Source organism: Ptychodera flava, chromosome 15, assembly GCF_041260155.1.
Source record: "Ptychodera flava strain L36383 chromosome 15, AS_Pfla_20210202, whole genome shotgun sequence".
NCBI classification, from domain to species: Eukaryota; Metazoa; Hemichordata; class Enteropneusta; family Ptychoderidae; genus Ptychodera; species Ptychodera flava.
The window spans coordinates 16,594,624-16,613,779 of NC_091942.1; the positions used below are offsets into that span (position 1 = coordinate 16,594,624).

Here is a 19,156-nt window from a genome sequence, read left to right on the forward strand (position 1 = left end):
TATTGAAAATTCTTTTACAACATGATATGTTTTCAAAATTGAATCAATATTGGAAGTAAATAATATTATAAGGAAAAGAAAACGTTTCAACTTTTCCCTTTTTATGATTAGTAAAATTAGACGTATCAGTGACCTCCCCCTTTTTTGTAATCCTAATGTCCAGTCCGTTATTTTCATCATGGGAAACCCTTAAACTCGTCCTTCGCCATGTTTGTAAGGACAACGACGACTCTCATCGTTCAATGTAGTATCAATAAGTTGAAATTTCGCCTGAACGCTTAACTTTAATAACATTTTAATTCCGGTATGATATTTCCCTACACTGGGGAAGTCTTCCAGTGAGAAGAAGAAGTAACTAGCTAAAGAATTGTTTTTTAGAACGTTCAGACAACATCGTCGGTACCGTGGACGTGAAGAGCGAACCCAACCGAAAAAGCTGCTGAATTCAACCAGACCGTGAGCAACTTTAGAAAAGCACATGCACCAAGAACACGTCTGATCAAAATCCAAGGATAAGGAGCAGTAATGGAGTTATGCTTCGAAGTTATTGAATCAAGCTGCTAGCTGCCCTTATGATGAGACGATAACCCTGGTCTTTTCATGTTCCAATCTGAGATTGGTGATTCAGCTATTACTAATACATACGGGGAACCACAGATAATTTACGCCGAGTATAAAACGTAAAGTCACCATATATCTGGAGTAAAACGGAGCATTATGACATTGCATTCTCATTGTCACCACCAAGTGTAGTTCTGTCTGAATTCTGTTCAGGAAGCCCTTTGCGAAACGACGTGCGGAACCGCCGGAAGTAACGTGCTCGCACAGCGCAGGTAGTACCCATTGTTAGTGTCGCAGTAACAAAGACTGGCTATGTCTTCTGTACATTACAAATTCAAAAGCAGTGTAGACTATGATACTGTAACATTTGATGGACTGCACATTTCTCTAGCCGACCTAAAGAAAGCAATAATTGCCCAGAAGAAAGCAGGGAAAACAGCCGACTTCGATTTACAGATAACGAATGCACAAACGCAGGAAGGTAAGTTCAGTGACAATATATTTCTTTGTGTGAAGACCTGGTATTTTAGGGATTTTAGTACCTTGATTCCCAGTCTTAGTGTCATTTATTTAAAAGTACGTAACTAGTTCTCTCACTTAAATAGTATCAGTCATGATCACTGGATTATCAACATGTACAAATAGTTAACCCATTGGATTGAGGATGAAGTGGTTACAATAGAATGAAATGCATGGGAAAATAGGGTGATGTAAATATTACTCAGAAGACTGCAGCAAGCAATGCTAAAGTAAGGAGGATTTTGGACTCTAGCTGAAGTGTGACTGGTCTTCTAACCATGTTCTAACATGTGTTTCACTCTAGCTGCAAAATTGTAGCGCTACGGTGAGGCGGTCGGTGATTTGTCGTTTTTGCGACTTCACGCGCCAGTAGCTACAATGCCAATGGCCCTTTAGAGGTGAAAATAAGCGCACCCCACTGGACCAGGCGCGTTGATGTGAAATGCTACATATTTACTGCATTTGGTCATACCGATTTATCACTACTGAAGACTAATCAGTATACTGCACTAATCTTGTCGTTTATGGGGTTTGGAATTTGTTCAAACACGATGATCGCGTTCTAAAAACATTGAGCTTGGGGCGTCGGTGTTTGTGGGAGCCGCCACTACCGGAAGTTGGTAATGACGGCTCCCAGAAATGTTTCGGAACGCGTTCGTCGCGCTTGAACAAATTTCAAATCCCATAAACGACAAAGTTAGTGCAGTATACTGTTTAGTCTTCAGTAGTGATAAATCGGTACGACCAAATGCAGTAAATATGTAGCATTTCACATCAACGCGTCTCATCCAGTGGGGTGCACTTATTTTCACCTCTACAGGGCCATCGGCATTGTAGCGCTACTGGTGAGCGAAGTCGCAAATACCAAAATTCACCGACTGCCTCACCGTAGCGCTACAATTATACAGCTAGTTTCACTCATGACTGTACCAACAGTTGTGAGAGTAAACAATACAAACAGTATTTTAACATCTTGTCATTTTTTGCAGAGTACAAGGATGACACGCACCTTATTCCCAAAAATGCATCTGTCATTGTCCGGAGGATACCAGTTGGAGGTCTCAGGGCCAACATCAGAGTGTAAGTATAGATGATATACCTCTTTACAGTTGTGTTGTGTCTGAGGCAGAGAGAGAGAGAGAGAGAGAGAGAGAGAGAGAGTGAGAGTGTGTGTGTGTGTGTGTGTGTGTGTGTGTGTGTGTGTGTGTTAGGATGTGCCTTTGCTCAGTATGTATCACGCAGTTATGTAATAGTAAGATGATAAAAAGTGGACTGGCTAGAAGATCCACATTCTCACTTAGAAACTAAACTGAATTGTATTTGTATTACAGTGGAGAATAAATTGGTGTGAAATATTGTTAAATTTTTCGAGTAAAACCACAGAGGTAGCAGGCAAGAATTTGCCAACAAACCAGGAAATGTTACTTTCACAAGTAGAACATGTGAAACATGAAAACTGATGATAGTTTCCAACAACTTTATTCACCATTTGATGAAAAGATAAATCATCACTGATGTATCACATAAGAAATTTCAAAATGGAAGTATTTGCAGTTTGCAATATTTTGGAACAAAAATTGTGAAAGTAGCAATTCTTGAATCTTCAGAATGGCTGTGTGATTTTACTCGTCTGAACATATGAAATCCGTGCAAACTTATGATAGCCAGAGAAAGGACTGCAGCTACAATTCGCCTTGTATATGCTACCAGAGTATAGAAGATCTGGAATCACGTTACAAATTCAGATTGAATTGTCCTCATGTAGTTTGGATGACTAATGCTGACATCATAAACCCTTTAAACGACTTTTGTTGTGAGAAATAGGACTTAGCTAACCAGAGTAGCTTTACAATTCAAACTCTTGTGCAAATTGCAATCATGTATAGCTACTTTTTGTCTGATATGATTATCTAAAGTTCACCTTGCTTCTTGTTATACCTTCCTTGCACCATTATCATTACAATGTTTGTATTCCCCAGTAAAAAGATGTTTTTCTTTTCTCTTCACAGGGAGCCAACTGATCTGAACGGTTTACCAAATCAAAAACCAGTATGTAAGAGTATCATTAATGATTGCAATGATAAGTTATGGCCTAGAGTAAGCCTTTCTGTTTATTACTGTTAATTTTGGTGTTTTAAGTTTGAGCAGTATAATTTAATGAATGAGGGGAAACACACTGAAATCCATCAAAACATGGGATGAAAGAAAAAACTTGAGGTAATGTTACCATTTAAAATGTTTTGTCAGTGTGTATGTGTTGACTTAAAGTAATTTGTTATCATGCCAGCCAACATATAGAAGTGCTGTTTGCATTTCTTTGCAAATATTTTTTCTAGTGAATTATTTTTTGTGCCTGATGGAAAGTGGTAGATTTACAAAAAGGGGAGGGGAGTGCAGATGTATTTCAATGAGAAGCCAGTGACCGTATAAATGGACACTTTTTATCATGTCACTGGACCACCTTCCACCCTGAATAGGTTTTCATAAGAAGATACTGTCAATCAAGACAGAGTGCAATTAAAATAAGTTTTCATGGCATTTTAATTTCATATAAAAGTGTATATTAAAATGTGCAAAGTTTTTTATGTATATATAATGTACATGTTTAAATATAAATGGCAAATGGTAATATATTTTCTATTCATATATTTTCTTGAAGAATGAAATTCTATTTTTATAAAGCATTTATACTGTTCTGATAGACTGATGTGTTTTGGAAGTGAATAAATTTTGTGGGATTTGCAGAATCATTGTTTTAGTAGTGCTATTATAGCTCATACATACCAGTTTCTGCTCTGTGATATGTTGAAATGTTCTCGCAAAATCCATTCAGTACTTCAAAAGGAAGTTTTAGGTTCTTGTTTACAAGGTTAAGTAATATGGTTAACTGGTAATGACGCCATGTATTTCATAGGATATTCCATCAACAGAAATCTTTCTCTTATTGTTGTTGCTTTTCTGTGAGCCTCAAAACAATCTTGAAAATCCATACATCTTTGGTACCATGCAAGTAAGCTTCTCTCAGTACTGTGGTTGTCACAAGACTGTAGGCAGTTGTACTCGCATCTGTAAGGCACCTTCAGTGCTGTACAAATTTTACAAATAATTTCATGTTCTTAAGTCTGCGTAGATGTAAAAATGGAACATCCACATCTGTTCAGATACTACTGTACCATCAAAATTATCGTTGTTTTGATCTAACCTGTAAATCTATGATGGCAGAACTGATTTGATTGTCTTTCATTTATTAGCAATGTGGAAAGAACCATAATTTTTATTTAGGTGTCAACATTTTTGTTACAAATCAACAGTGAATTTGCACTCTTGGTATGAAGCCATGTACACTGAATGATAACAGCATCTAATTTTCTTTATTTTTTAAGGGAAAAAAATTTGTGCATAAATAATCGTACATTTTGAAAAGACATACTTTTTGAATGTATGGTAATTGCTGTATCGATCATATTTCATTATTGAAGATATTTGGTTGTCTTGCTCCAGCTCGTGATGGCAGACATATTGATGTTGGTTACTTGCGAATCTTTGAGATGTGAAGTTCATATGAAAGATTTCAAATCAGTTTTATGTGGTATAAAGGACCAGGGTCAAAGTAAATCCATTGGTCTGGCAACAAGTTTTGGTCTTGTAATCATTTTCTCCTACCTTTTGACGCTAAAAGTCATTTGTACTACAGATTAATGGACGGTAAATTCATGCAAAAAATTGCCGGTTGCGGACACACTGGATTTTCTTTACCTCTTCCCTGTACATACATTGTGTTAATTTCTTAGTGTGTAGAGTCTAAATGTCTTTGCACTGACAAATAACAGACCTTTTTGTAAAGATAGAATCTCCACCCGAAGGATACTTTGTATCAAGAGGGAAGAACTGCCATCCTTGTAATAGATTTTAATCTTTGCGACTTACAAAACTTTTATCAAGTTTGTGTGACAGATTCACTCAGGGTTCAGTATCAAGACCAGGAATAGAGGCAATGCTATTGTCTCTCTACATCTTCCACAAATGCCTTGTGTAGACCGTTTTCTCATGCTATGATGTCAAATTTTTGTTCTCAGTTTTTTTTTTGTTCTCTATGTCGCACATTAGTTTGTCATGAGTTTAAATATCACTCTTAATGAAATGACAGTTGGAAAGATATTATTTGGATTAAGACTCGTTCACTGTCTTTGTTTCAGCCAGAATGGCTATAATTTTTCTTCAGTTTTGATTGTTGCATTACTGGTTTAACGTTTACCTAACTTTCACGAACGTTCAGTCATCAATAACCTAATATCTATAAAAAAGATTGTATGATATTGCTTCAAACTTATGAAGACAAGACACATAAGGCACACCATGACATGAAAGGTAATGTGAAAAATCTTGTGTCTGGAAAGGCTTTCATCATCCCAGTGAATTGCATTTTACTGCTTCATATCCGGGAGTAATGAACAATGCTGACACAACTTGGTTAATAAAACTGCAAATTCATCAGATAAGCAACAACAGATGTTGTCAATCAATTGAAGCAATGTGCTTGAAGAAAAGTAGGGGGTAGTTACTTTTTTCGCTGCACCTGTGATGGTTTCACAAATAAGAAAAAAGCATGTCGGGCATTGTTCTGTAAGATATTTTGATGATTTTGTGTCAAGTAGCACAATATTTGATTCCATGCAGAAACTTGTGCATTTCTGTTTGGGCATTAACTATTCATTTTAAATGATTATTGTGTATGAAATAATGTAGCTTATTTGGTTCATATGAATTTTTTTCATCGAATCAAAATATTTTCCTTAGTTCTCGTTTGTGCTTAGAAAAAAAGTTCATGAATTTTCTACATTTATTTCTACTGGAGATTGCACCTTACTGTTGCAAGAACATTTTGAAACAAATGTCCCAGGACAATTTCAAAAGCCCATGTACCAGAAATTGCATCTCCACAAAACCCTGGTGGATTGATAAGGTTATCTGTATAAATCTTGAAATGCAATATACACCAACAGGATGTGTCAGACTTCTTCATCTGTTGTGCTGTAATTTGAAACCCAGATGGCTAGAGTCTGAGATTCTGGGCTGACGCATTACCTCTCTTTCAATGATCTTAGGTGAACATGGAATGTGAGAATCACGTTTCCTTGACAGATCAAGAATCTCTCTCGGAGCATGTCTGTCATCAATATTTGGCTTTGTACTTTGTAATGTTACATTTTATGTTGATAATATTTATGCACATCTGAACAGGAAGCCTATCACCTCAATGTAACTGTTACTGATCATTTGTGTTGATCATATATCATTCAGTTGGCGAGATGTTTACCTTTAAGATCATGTATTTCTTTTGTGATAGTATACACACAAGGTTTTACAGCCTTTACCAAAGATGCTATAAGGTCTATTGATTTTATCCATAACTACAGGTCAACAACAAGAAGCCAAGCACTTTTAACAAAGATTGAAAGTTATTTACTTTAACATGGGAAAGCGCTGATGCACTGAGCCTTTTGAAAAATGTAATTTCAGAGATGGTCCTGTACATCAGTGTCTTTTTTTGCAGTTGCTTTTTTCATAAAACCGTCTCAGCAGCTGACGATTTTAACTTGTCTGGTCAGTGTATGCAGTTTCCACACAATGACAATGTTAACCGCATCGATACCTCAAAAAGTAACTGAAATAAAGAATGGTATATAAACAAAAGAATGGTTTTCTTTCAAACTTTCCCATTTTCAGTCTTGTGAGATCATAGACTGATGTTTATGCTTGAATATTCATTTAGTGGCAATATCAAACAAAAATGTTGTGTAGATATAACAGTATGTCCTACCCATCAACACTGAATAATTTCATAGTTAACATAATTAAAGAGGTAAAATTCAATAACACAATTTCAAGAGAATTGAAGCAAAGTCGAAATGTTTCATTTGTTTTCTAATCACGGTGGCATTTTGTGTAGTTTACCTTATACCTCAGATCCCTTCATACATCAGACAGCCTCGTCTAAGCTTTGACAATAATTTCAGGAGTATTGCCAGAGTGATTTTTGAGTTGATCATTGTGTGTAGTTTTATCAGAGAGTGGTGGGCTGGCTTTCTACAGTACTACATAAACTTTGCCTGTTAGGAGTGGACAATTTTTTTCCCCAGACTGCATTGCATAAGTGATTTGCCTGTGTAAATTATAATATCGTTGTTTATAGTGTGATATTGGCAGTTGCAGGTAACTATTTATATGAGTACAGAATAGGAAAAGCAGATTCACTTAATTCAATGTTGAAAGTGACTGGGACAGTGTGCACAGTGTGTGTAAAGGAAATGCCTGCTCAACATAAAAGACTGCAGAATAATTTGTGATGAAGTACTGCATATACTAATGAGTACAACAATGGCAGTTGCCTTTAGCATGGCTTTACACATCCGTAACATGGAGTTGAAAAGCATGAAAAGGTTGGCACCTGAAATCAGTATGCCAAGCAATTGTTGGAAATTAATGACGGTTTGTGCTTCTGATAGTTGTTGAACTATTGCATCAACATGATTATTTGTGCCAAAAACAAGTACACTAAGCAAAGATGAATGCTCTACATTAACATTTAAGTTTTGTCAGAACATTTGTCAATATCGGTAATCATTTGCTGCTATTATATTGATACTTCAACATGGGCAAGGAATACACATTTACAAAACAATGATATGAACTGTAAATGCCACCTAGATTAAGATCTGTTGGGTTTTGGCAAAACTTTTAGAGGAGCAAGAGGCATTTTTCATCACATTAATCTCTAACAATGTTCAAATGGAGTGTAATACAGATAATGCCACATAATTATTGCAAAACCATATTTCTAAACATTTAAGACAGACATCTTACAAACCTAGTAACTTCTTTAAGTTAAAAACTAATGCTCTAACTTTCGAAAAACAATTTATTTACAAAACAATAAAATATTAAAGTATGTAATACTTAATTGAACAGCAATAAAATAATGAAATGGACGAATTCTGGAAATTACCAGAAAGTGAAAAAAAGATCAGGGCAGTGAATACTTAGACACATGCTATGGTACGGGGGAATAGCATTTGTGACATCCTGTGAGGGTGGGTTGGCTATGTGCAACCATGAATAAAACATGGTAATTGTATGGGGATTTGGTCCATTAAATCCCTCTGAATTGTCAATAAAAATATCCAATACTAGGCCAAAAATATAGAGGTTTGTTATCCTAAGTCTCTTACAAAAGTGATGCAGCAAATGTTTATTTTCAGATTTGTTTAGCTCATAAGATCTAACGACCAACATGAAAACATGAAATCTGAATGATTACTTAGCAATGCTAATTCTGACATCTGGCATGGTGATGATGATGATGATGATAACGGTACTTGTCCAGTACTGTACATTGTGTCAAGGTCCTTTCCTTGTGGAGGGACCGTGATTGTGTCCATGTTATCGTAATAAATGTTACATTTTTGCAATGCATAGCAAACTCTCATTCTTTTACATAGAACATTTTCCAGTGAATACGATTAAAAAGGCTGATGCGGCTAGTATAGACTGTTGTGCACAAGGATGAGAAACAAAACCTTTTTTTAGTCCCCACGGACACCGTCCGGGGGGACTTATAGGTTTGGTCATGTCCGTGCGTGCGTCCGTGCGTGCGTCCGTCCGTCCGTCCGTGCGTCCGTCCGTTCACGCAGATATCTCAGAGACGCCTGGAGCGATTTCGTTCAAACTTGGTACAAGGATAGTACCATACCTCATACAGATGCACGTCGATTTGTTTCACAATGCGATCAAATTTGGCCGTGGTAGAGGACTTTTTAGTTTTCACCTCCATAGACTCCCACGTATAAGGCAGACCATAGACTCCCATGTATAAGGCAGACCATAGACTCCCATGTATAAGGCAGACCATAGACTCCCATGTATAAGGCAGTCCATAGACTCCCATGTATAAGGCAGTCCATAGACTCCCATGTATAAGGAAGTCCATAGACTCCCATGTATAAGGCAGTCCATAGACTCCCATGTATAAGGCAGTACATAGACTCCCATGTATAAGGCCAAGAAAAAATAAAAATTTAGTTTCTCATCGTATTCATATTGCAAAAAGGATGCAGTGACACAGTTTTTAGTCCCCACAGATAAAGTCCAGGGGCTCATATATTGGGTCATGTCAGTCCGTGAGTCCATCCACGTGAGTCCATCCGTTCACGCAGATATCTCAGACACTTTGAAAAAATGTCATGTGACCTCGGTGACCTTGACCTCGAATATACATATTTGTCCATAACTCAGTAACCACAAGTGGTAAACCTTTCATATATGGTATGATGGGACACCCTATGACGCCACATATTGTACCTCATTAATTATGTGCATATCTAATTTTGAGCGAGCCAATAGAGCTGGAGGTCTGATTTTGGTATATAGGAATAACTTAGCAATACAATTTTTTTCACAAAATGTCACGTGACCTTGGTGACCTTTAACCTCAAATATACACATTTGTCCATAACTCAGTAATCACTAATGCTACACCCTTCATATTTGGTATGATGGGACACCTTATGACACCACATATTGTACCTCATTAATTATGTGCATATCTAATTTTGAGCGAGCCAATAGAGCCAGAGGTCTGATTTTTGGTATGTAGGGATAACTTAGCAATACAATTTTTTTGACAAAATGTCAAGTGATCTCAATGACCTTGACCTGAAATATACATATTTGTGCATAACTCAGTAACCACAAGTGCTACACTCTTCATATTTGGTATGGTTGGACACCTTATGACGCCACATATTGTACCTCATTAATTATGTGCATATCTAATTTTGAGCGAGCCAATAGAGCTGGAGGTCTGATTTTTGGTATATAGGGATAACTTAGCAATACAATTTTTTTGACAAAATGTCACGTGACCTTGGTGACCTTTGACCTCAAATATACATATTTGTCCATAACTCAGTAACCACAAGTGCTACACCCTTCATATATGGTATGATGGGACCCCTTATGACGCCACATATTGTACCTCATTAATTATGTGCATATCTAATTTTGAGCAAGCCAATAGAGGTAAATGTATGATTTTTAGTATATAGGGATAGACTATAGGATAGAAATTTTTTGACAAAATGTCATGTGACCTCGATAACCTTTTACCTATAATACACGATTATGTCAATAAATAAGTAACCACAAGTGCTATGTCCTTTATATTTAGTAGGATGGGAGACCTTATGACAACACATGCTTTACCTCGTTAATTATGCCCATATATAATTGTGGGCAAGCCAATAGAGCTAGAGGTCTGAATTTTGGCATATATGGATTAATTAGCAATACAATGTTTTTTTTCAAAATGTCACGTGACCTTGATGACCTATGACCTTGAATATGCATATATATGCATAACTCAGTAACCACAAGTTCTTTACGCTTCAATTTTGATAGGATAATAGACCTTAAGATGTCACATCTTGTACCTCATTTATTATGCACATATGTATTTCTTGGCTGGCCAATACAGCTAGAGGTTTGATCTTTTTTCCCGATTTAGAACCATAACTTAGACATGCCTCTTGTTTCAAATTGGGAACAATGACATAGACCTATGTGTCCATAGATCTGAACATATACACTTTAGTGATACTTCTTAATGACCTCATTTCCCTGCCCCCTCAAGACTAATACTCCTATTACAAGTGGGGACTATGTCATTGTCAATGACTTGTTCTTCTTGGCTTTTTTAGAAATTTTTTTGTGTGATGTGATTTAGCAGATATAAATATGTGTAAACACTGATGCCAAATGAATAATATGAGGTTATTACGAAAATACCGCAAAGGATGCATGAGGACATTGGCGCAGTGTATCGCCCGACCCAAAGCGGGGGACGATGCGTGGCGCCAATGTCTGAGTGCATCCTTTGCGGTATTTTCGTGATAACATTATTATTATACATCTTATATTCCTGAATGGGGCATCAAATTGTCAGAGTAGTGACCGTTTTCGTGCAAAGTCAACAATTTTTCTTCTGATTTTATCGCGCCAATGTGGAGTGCTATCTCAGACGCGCTTCTGCAAGTTTTGGAGTGTGTGCACTACACATGTATGTACAGAGCGCGCGAAACATGTTCTGGCAATCGTCCAATGAGTGGGTCCCTTGAAACCGTTCATCAGTGAATGAGCAGATACAGCCGCAGGGATGGGGTGCCTGGAAATCGTACGTGTTACACAATGGGCGTTCCGTATGGCATTTTTAGCACATGCAAAATTCTGTTGTTCTCGATGGTAGATATATAATAACTGTTTTTATAGTCTCAGGCAGTTGATGTCAAATAAATCAGTGTTCCAAGCTTCTTTAGAATACAAGTGTGTCTGAACATTATGAAATCTTATCCTTGCCACAGCATTTCATCATTGTAATTATCATCTGATATATGTACCCATCTTGTACCAATCTGAGCAATTGTGTAAGAGCAGTGTTTCATCCAAGATGGCATCAACAGAGGGGGATTTTCCCACTTTAGAGTTGATTCCACCAGTTCATGCATTCTTCTGGTATCTCTAAGGTGTGACTGGCACCATTTCACGGGGGCTGGTTCCCCCTTGACAAAGTACTAGGGGGGTGCCAACATCCCCCTCTGTAGATGAAATACTGGTAAGAGATATCTGACATCTGTGTGAACAATACCTTGAATGGCTGGAGCTATTCTTCTTTTTGAGATATATTGCTAGGTTGTGAGAATGTAGCGTATAAAGTATTAGACTTTTGTCATAGGGATGTGTGGTTTCTGTAGTTGATATGTTCAACGTGTTTAGTACTTCTTTCCTAGCTAGGTAGCCCTTTTACACATAAGTGAATCATTAGTGGCATAATGTGAGCTAAAAATACTGTTAAGTTTGTGGTTGTTTCAAACTTCTGTGTTGCTGAGTAATGATTGAAATGAACAGCACATTTCAAAAGCAAGATGTCCCCCACATACGACCATTGACATGAATGCTGATAATTCATTCTTGGGGCAATGTCTGAGAAGATGTTTTCTCATATCACTTCATTGCAAATGAGTAATTTCACTTCATGATCTGGCCAACTACTCTGCATAGCTTCATTTATGTTGAACTCTGTGACTGAATCAAAGGGAAGAAGTGCACGTACTTATAACCAGTTTTTTGCTCATAAACTCTGATAAAGTTGAAAGGAATCCATTATTTGACCTTTAAATCAACAATCACTCAGCAGAAAGACTATTCTTGTTTAGGTCAAAGCACTGATTCTGAGAAGAAACCACTGGCTGTATGTGGGTAAAATTTGGATATGCACAAGGGGACTACCAGTGCTTTTCAGAGTCAAGTAAAATACTGACGTCAGCACATGTAGATAATGGATTTGGTACGGCCCGGTGTTAAAAGTTAGGACTTGTTGGAAGTGTAATAGAGCCAAGCGTCTGACACAACATAGCAAAAAAGGTTAACAATTGTGAGTTACCATACTGAACAAATGGTGACTCACAAGTTAAGTTGATCACAAGTTAAGGTAGTATGTGCCTCAACGGTGAAAGACTTAACCCTTTCACCACCATGTCCCAAATCCATTGTTTTCTATGGTAAAGTTGGACCTGTATACAGGGAACTGGGGGTGAATGGGTTAAACTTTTACTCAAACTTTCCTCAATGAAACTTTCACTCATTCTCTTACCAAATCAAGAATAAAAATCGGGGTTGGCCATGCAAAGTTTGGAACTAGCGAAATAAATTACCCAACATTTTGTGATATTTGAAATTCAAAATGGCCGCCATTCCTATGTTAACTCAATGGAAAAAAATTAAATTTTGGATTTTTGAAAAACTAAGCTGATGAAAGTTTTTCCTTCTCCGAGAGTTTCAAAATGAGCCCCCACAAGTGATATATCAGAAAAGAATTGTAGAATTTTGAGACCGACTATCTGTCCCCAAGGCGCGTTCTATCTTAACTTGGAGAAATGTCAGAGATGTTCAGTACCCAGAGTTTCCATCACAGGAAAATACAGTTTGGTCATTTTCAAATTGATGTACTAAAGGTAGTGACAGTGCATAGGCCTTTGAAGTTGAGCAGACGGATGTTCATAGTCAGGCTACAGTAGACATGAAGATAATTCAAACATGTAGAATTGCCAAGTTGTATTGCAAAATATTCCGTTATCCAGTGTTGCAAGGTCTAATGAAGGGACTTGTCACAGTCACCTCAGCTTGAGTGCTATTAGATGGACACTTAGAAAACAGACTTACTTTGTATGCGTTTATAAAATTGAGGAGTACTGCTTTATTCTATCAGGTTGCCAGTTTGAATTGTGATTTATCTTGAGTGAGACTTCCAACATAGGTTCAAATGAGATTTCTTGTGTATTAAGCTTTGGAAATCTAGACACAGTGAAGTTGAGGTTCTCAACCTGCAGACAGGATATGCTGCTTCCTGGTCAGAGGTGAACAATGCACATTCATTAAATTTGATTATGGCCACATAACGTTTGTTTCAAGAAAGTTGAAGTGTAACCAGTTGTACTAACTTCTCATTGAAAGTGTAGAAAAGAACTGTTAGAATGTCTCTTGAGAGGGACTTTTGTTTGTAGTTGATCTGTGTAAAATGCTCAGGTGATATACCATAAATAGGTAAATATTGAAGGAGAAACCCGAGAAACCCAATATGAAAAGTTACACAGATCCATTACGAAATGGTGTAATCCTTGTTTTTAGAGAGCATGTAACACAACTCAGCAATACCAGCTTAAATCATTGGATTGAAAGGTCATTCATCTGTACAATACGGAAATGTCAATTGTAAAAGAATCGAAACAATACAATCATCATAATACCTGCAACAAAAACTCTGACTTTCCAGTGTGAATAATTTGGTCATTCTAAAAGTCACTGTCACTGATTCTGCATGTGCATGACTTTCTTTGTGTGTAAATTCCTATTTTACACATTGTTTTGAAAGGACAAAAAAGGGTCTGCTTAATTACATGCCTCGATGTGAATGCAAATCAGTGCATTGATTTGAAAAGTAACATCCGGGATGTTAGCGGGCCGGTGAACGATGTACTGACCGGTTTCCATGGTTACCCGGGCCATTGAAGCCTTTCGATGTTTTCGACGTCAAAGTAGATGCTTAACGCACTGCTATTTTGACTTTCGTTAAAATCTGTCTGATGCTGGTCGATAATGGTAAAAATTTTTTTAAATACCCTGCTTGTAACTAAATGTCATATAGCATTAACTGTGAAGAGGCATGTAATAAAAATATTATTGCCTGCATACATGGGTTTATGTGCCCTCGCAGCAGGAAACAATTTGCCCTCCTGGCATCGGGCAAATTGTCACCTGCTCTCGGGCACCTAAACCCATGTATTCAGGCAATAATATATAATACTGCAGAAACCACTCAAGCTCTAGCGGTCCCTTGCTTTGAAAAAGTGCCACCCACACATCAGACCCCACATCCTTTTACAATTGTTAGACAACTGATCAAATGGCAACACCAATGCACTGAAACCAGATTGAATCGAAAATTTGAATCAGCATGACTATGAAGCCATTTCTCCTCTTGGTAATTTAATTTGTACACTCATTCTAGCCATCCCAACTGTAACAGAAATGTCAGCACAATACTCTCACAGACCAGAAGAAATGGGCATAGTATTTGTAGATCAAAATCATTTGGTATCAGCACACGAAAGCTTTACCCTTTCTAAAGCGAGACACTGCAGGCTTGTATCTATTCTTCTACCAGAACAGCTCAATAGTTGTACAATAGCTTTCTCCAAAAGTCTCAACTTTGTTTTTGCTTTTTATATGGTGCAAAGTCTGTGCATCATGCCTTGGTGAAAATAGATGTAACTGACTCACAGTGATCAGTTACACTTGGGACATGTCAGAGCATTGCCATTGTTCAAAAATCGAGCGACGCATTGCGCTAATTCCAAGAAGTTGCCTTAAGACACTTGTAGATGATGACAATGCATGATTGTGGTACCAGCACATCTTTGATCAGAGATCCTGCAAACGTTTTCTTCTAGGTGCTATCAAATAAGAAAATGGTACTATTTCTTGGTGATGTCCTTTGAAATATTTTGAATGTGTACTTTTGTGCTTTAAGTCTATGGATACAGCAGCAGACCTTTCAGGTTTGTTGCAAACCGTAATGTAGACATATGACCCCGATAGTTGCACATGCAGAAATGTAACAATATTGGTCCGTTTATGCACAGGAAGGTGCCGTAATTTTGCAGATGCTCAATGTCAAATTGATCAAATCTTCCTGTAGGAAGCAAACTACATACCATCAAGAGATTCAAAAATATCCGAGAATTGTTGAAAAAGTTGCGTAATTGGAAATTAGAAAATTACTGCGGTGTAAAAATCTTACCTGAGAAAACCACAAAATGTTCTCTTTGCTATGGAATAACAATTTACAGTAGATTTTCTTATCATATACGTCAAGCCATTTTCCTGTTTATTGCTATGGGAAAAAGTACCCTCACATTCATGCAATAATTTTCCATTTTGTCCTGGCATATTGCCTAAACATGGGCAATTGTGTTCATTTCTGAACTATTGTAGTTAGGTCGGTGCACACGTTGCTATTAGTGAAACATTCCATTTATAGACAAACCCAGACAAGATTTGAATGTTTCCCAATCTGATTATAACAACAACAGTGAAGTGGGTAACATTGGCTGATATTTCTATTGATATCTAATGTGAAATTATAAGAGAGCGTTATTCATTCCTGCTTATTTTGAAAGATGCTAAAGTGAATTGAAAAAATGTAATGTTTACATCGTGATGTTGAACGAGCTAAGCTGCTACCTGTCGTCACTCAGCTTCAAGTGGGCCAACATAAATGGTGATTTTATTTGCGACATTGTTGCAAACCTTGCCTAAATGAGTGATTGGATCCCAGTGCATGTTTGGTAATATTCTGTAATTTAAAAGCATTCAGTTGTCTTTCTTGTAACTTGATTCTCACCTAGTTCTCTGTTGGTACGTACATATACATTGCTAATCTTATTGGCCATGATGCACGTGGGGACGTTTTATGGACCCTTGTGGTACGGTGTATGGGCAGCCCCAGGATTGGGGCCTTTCTGCCATTCAACCTCAGCCTGCAAAGCCACAGGGCTGTGAAGATTACCGGGTGACAAGTCAATCTCAATCAACCTTAGGATTGAATACAGTGTGTTGTGTTCGGTATAACAAAACTATTGAAACTAATCAATTTGCATAAGTCAGTGTGAAATAATTATAAATCAACCAGATGCAACCTGGGGTATCTTAGTCTGAGATGATAGGAAAATGTGATTGAGTTGAGTAAAGTTCTGTAAACATGAAGCCATTGTGGACTGTCTTGTATCAGAAATGTGAAATGTTATACAATGGTTGCTACCAGTACAACTTACAGCCCAAGCATCCATTAAAATCCAATGGTGCCTTCAGACATTCAAACTGTTATATGTCATATTGTAATTTTGTTCCATATTTAGCAGTTTTCCAGGTCTCAGTGATGATCACAAATAATCAGATATCTGTGAAAAGCATTTTATTTCCTTGCACTGTTGAAAATTCTTCCAAAGTTTGTTCTGCTTGCTACACAAGACAATAAATATATGAAGAATGAGAAGGCCAGTAGGCAAGCATAAACCGTGCATACTTGCCAAGGGTTGTTATCTGTTAATATTTTGGTTGTATATTACCCATGCATACACTCTCTTCAAGTAATTTCTAATGCTAAGACTGACTCTTGCGTTGAAATTGCAAATTTAGGGCTATTCCCATTGTTAATTCGATGAGACAATTTTCTAAAATTCGCTATTGTAAATATGCCAAAGCTGTGACGCATACAGGTTTAGTTGCTGGTATATTCTCAAGCATGTTACCGAGTCAAGTGTCATAGAAGGAAAATGTATTTCATTGAATTGTCATGATAGGAAAGAACACAGAATTGTATATTCTGCACAGTAAAAACTGTAGTCTGTACTATAAAACTGCTTTGCACTTTAAACTCCCTATGATAGTAGCGGAAGGATGATGCCATCAGTAAATGCATGATGTAATCAACTCTTCCGGTGTACATAAGAGAGAAATACTTCCTTGTCAATTCTTAGTTCAAAACAAACAAGACCTCTATGAATACAGCTTAATATGCCAATGAGAGTCCTTACCAAGGATGTTTTAATATACCAGCTTCACTTTCAGTCAACTACAGCTTATTGGTATCTGAAAAGGTTCATGTCAACCAATCAGCAAATGCTTGCTACATTGTTGTATATCACCAAGCACACCAATTTTGATTGTGTCCCTTTTGTATAAAATGTTCACAAGCCAAGGATGTGCTGAAGTCATGTTGATCTCAGCAGAAAGTGAAAATCCAGTGTTGCACTGGGGAAGGGTGTGAAAAACACATCTTCCTCCGGAGAAGGGTGAATCACCAACATCCGCTTTGCACTCTTGTTGTTGATCATGGCACATAATCACCCATACACATGTGATGTACGTCATTGTCACAGTGTCAGTGTCAAGGTGTTGTGGTATAATTCTCAGTATAGTGTTAATGCAATTGTAATAGTGTACCCAGTGGATACTGTGGGAGACTGTACGAAGTAATGGACCCGTGCAAGCAGAGGATGATCATATCCTTGCCATCTGAGCTTTTTCTACTGTTTTAAACTATTCCAATATTTTTGTGTTAAATAAAATGATTTATGGGCACGCTGAATAGTTTGGTGTCAGAATACACATAGACAATTAGCCTACAAATGATTATTGGAACATTCAACCCACAGTGGTCACCAGGCACCTTTGCCTGAATGCACACTCCATGCATACATCTACGTTATACACTATGCTTAACATGTAATTGCTTGCACAGACCAGTCAAATTATCAGTGTTCAGAAGAAAAGCCCTGCAGGATATTTGTAATTTCTTCTTTATAGATATTAGATTAGAGTAATGTATCCTATGAGTGGGTTATGGGACTTCATCTAATGTCGATGACTAATATTTCATTGAGGTGAATCATTGCTAAGAGACCACCTGTATCTACAGATGAAATTGTTCCATCCACAGGGAGTCATCAATCCATGACTGTGTCAGGTTCAAACAGGTCATCTTCCACAGCGATGACTAATAATATTTTTTCTCATGAATTTACGATGCCATTAGATAAACTTCAAACATAATAAACAAGCCTCAGAGATTATCATATAGTGAGGTTAGAATGTGATGACTAATGGCTCGCTGCAGAAATCTGTTTGCAGAAACATACAATGTGCTGCTACGGGGGAAAGCTAGTGTAGGTTTCCATCAAACAGGTCCGGGTCAAGGGTTCGCATACTATCCTTTCCAGAAATGTTTTATTGTGCTCCTACTTGCAACCATGTATATATTTGCTTCTCAAAGCCCAAAATAGACATTCTAGTAAACAGCTGATGAACCCTGTACTATTCAAGCTGATATTTTCATGTTCCTACATAACAACTCTTAGTATTGCTCGTATAGGCCCACTCAGTTCTACACACACACATGACTGACTTAAGTGGTTAACATTTTGTATACAGAATTAAGAAACAAACTCTTCCATTCCCCTGAGCCTGAAATCATTGTTCTAAGAAAGAGTGTCATGCTTCATATCAAACATTTTGTTTACATGTGTTGTTCAGCAGTGTTAGAAATCTATCGTTGTGCTTAGCCTTTGGGTTATTCAACTTACAAACAGAATGAATTATCCTTTTGTTGTCTTTGGCCCCTAGTAGCTATCATGGCATCATTGGAAAAGAGTCACTATTTGTGCTGGTGCTATCTTGGTTGTGGTTCTGCAAAAAGGCGAGTTTGCGTGACATACACAACTTCATTAATTTAATTACTGTTTGACATTTACAACTAACTACATTGTTTAATTTGACCTTTTTTTAATTTCTTTCAAGCTGGTTTTCTGGGGTTTCTCCAAAGGGAAACCCTCATAATTAATGTGTGAAAATAAAATAACCTTTGTCAATACTTTCAAGTGTACTTGTCCTCTTTTGTATCAGGCTT

The 19,156-nt window shown here is 37.3% G+C and overlaps 1 protein-coding gene across 2 annotated transcripts in view; it reads left to right on the plus strand.

Annotated features, from left to right (window-relative positions):
• Positions 1-200: 200 nt before the first annotated feature.
• Positions 201-19,156, plus strand: part of LOC139151346 (E3 ubiquitin-protein ligase RBBP6-like) — a 40,126-nt gene continuing 21,170 nt past the window's right edge. Inside the window, exons 1-3 of one of the 2 annotated variants that reach the window (XM_070724051.1) lie at positions 201-1,042; positions 2,070-2,160; positions 3,090-3,129. In XM_070724051.1, the coding sequence (XP_070580152.1) occupies positions 874-1,042; positions 2,070-2,160; positions 3,090-3,129 (300 nt within the window). In that variant the 5' untranslated portion in view covers positions 201-873. The remainder of the gene's footprint in view (positions 1,043-2,069; positions 2,161-3,089; positions 3,130-19,156) is intronic. The other variant, XM_070724052.1, reaches the window with a different exon arrangement.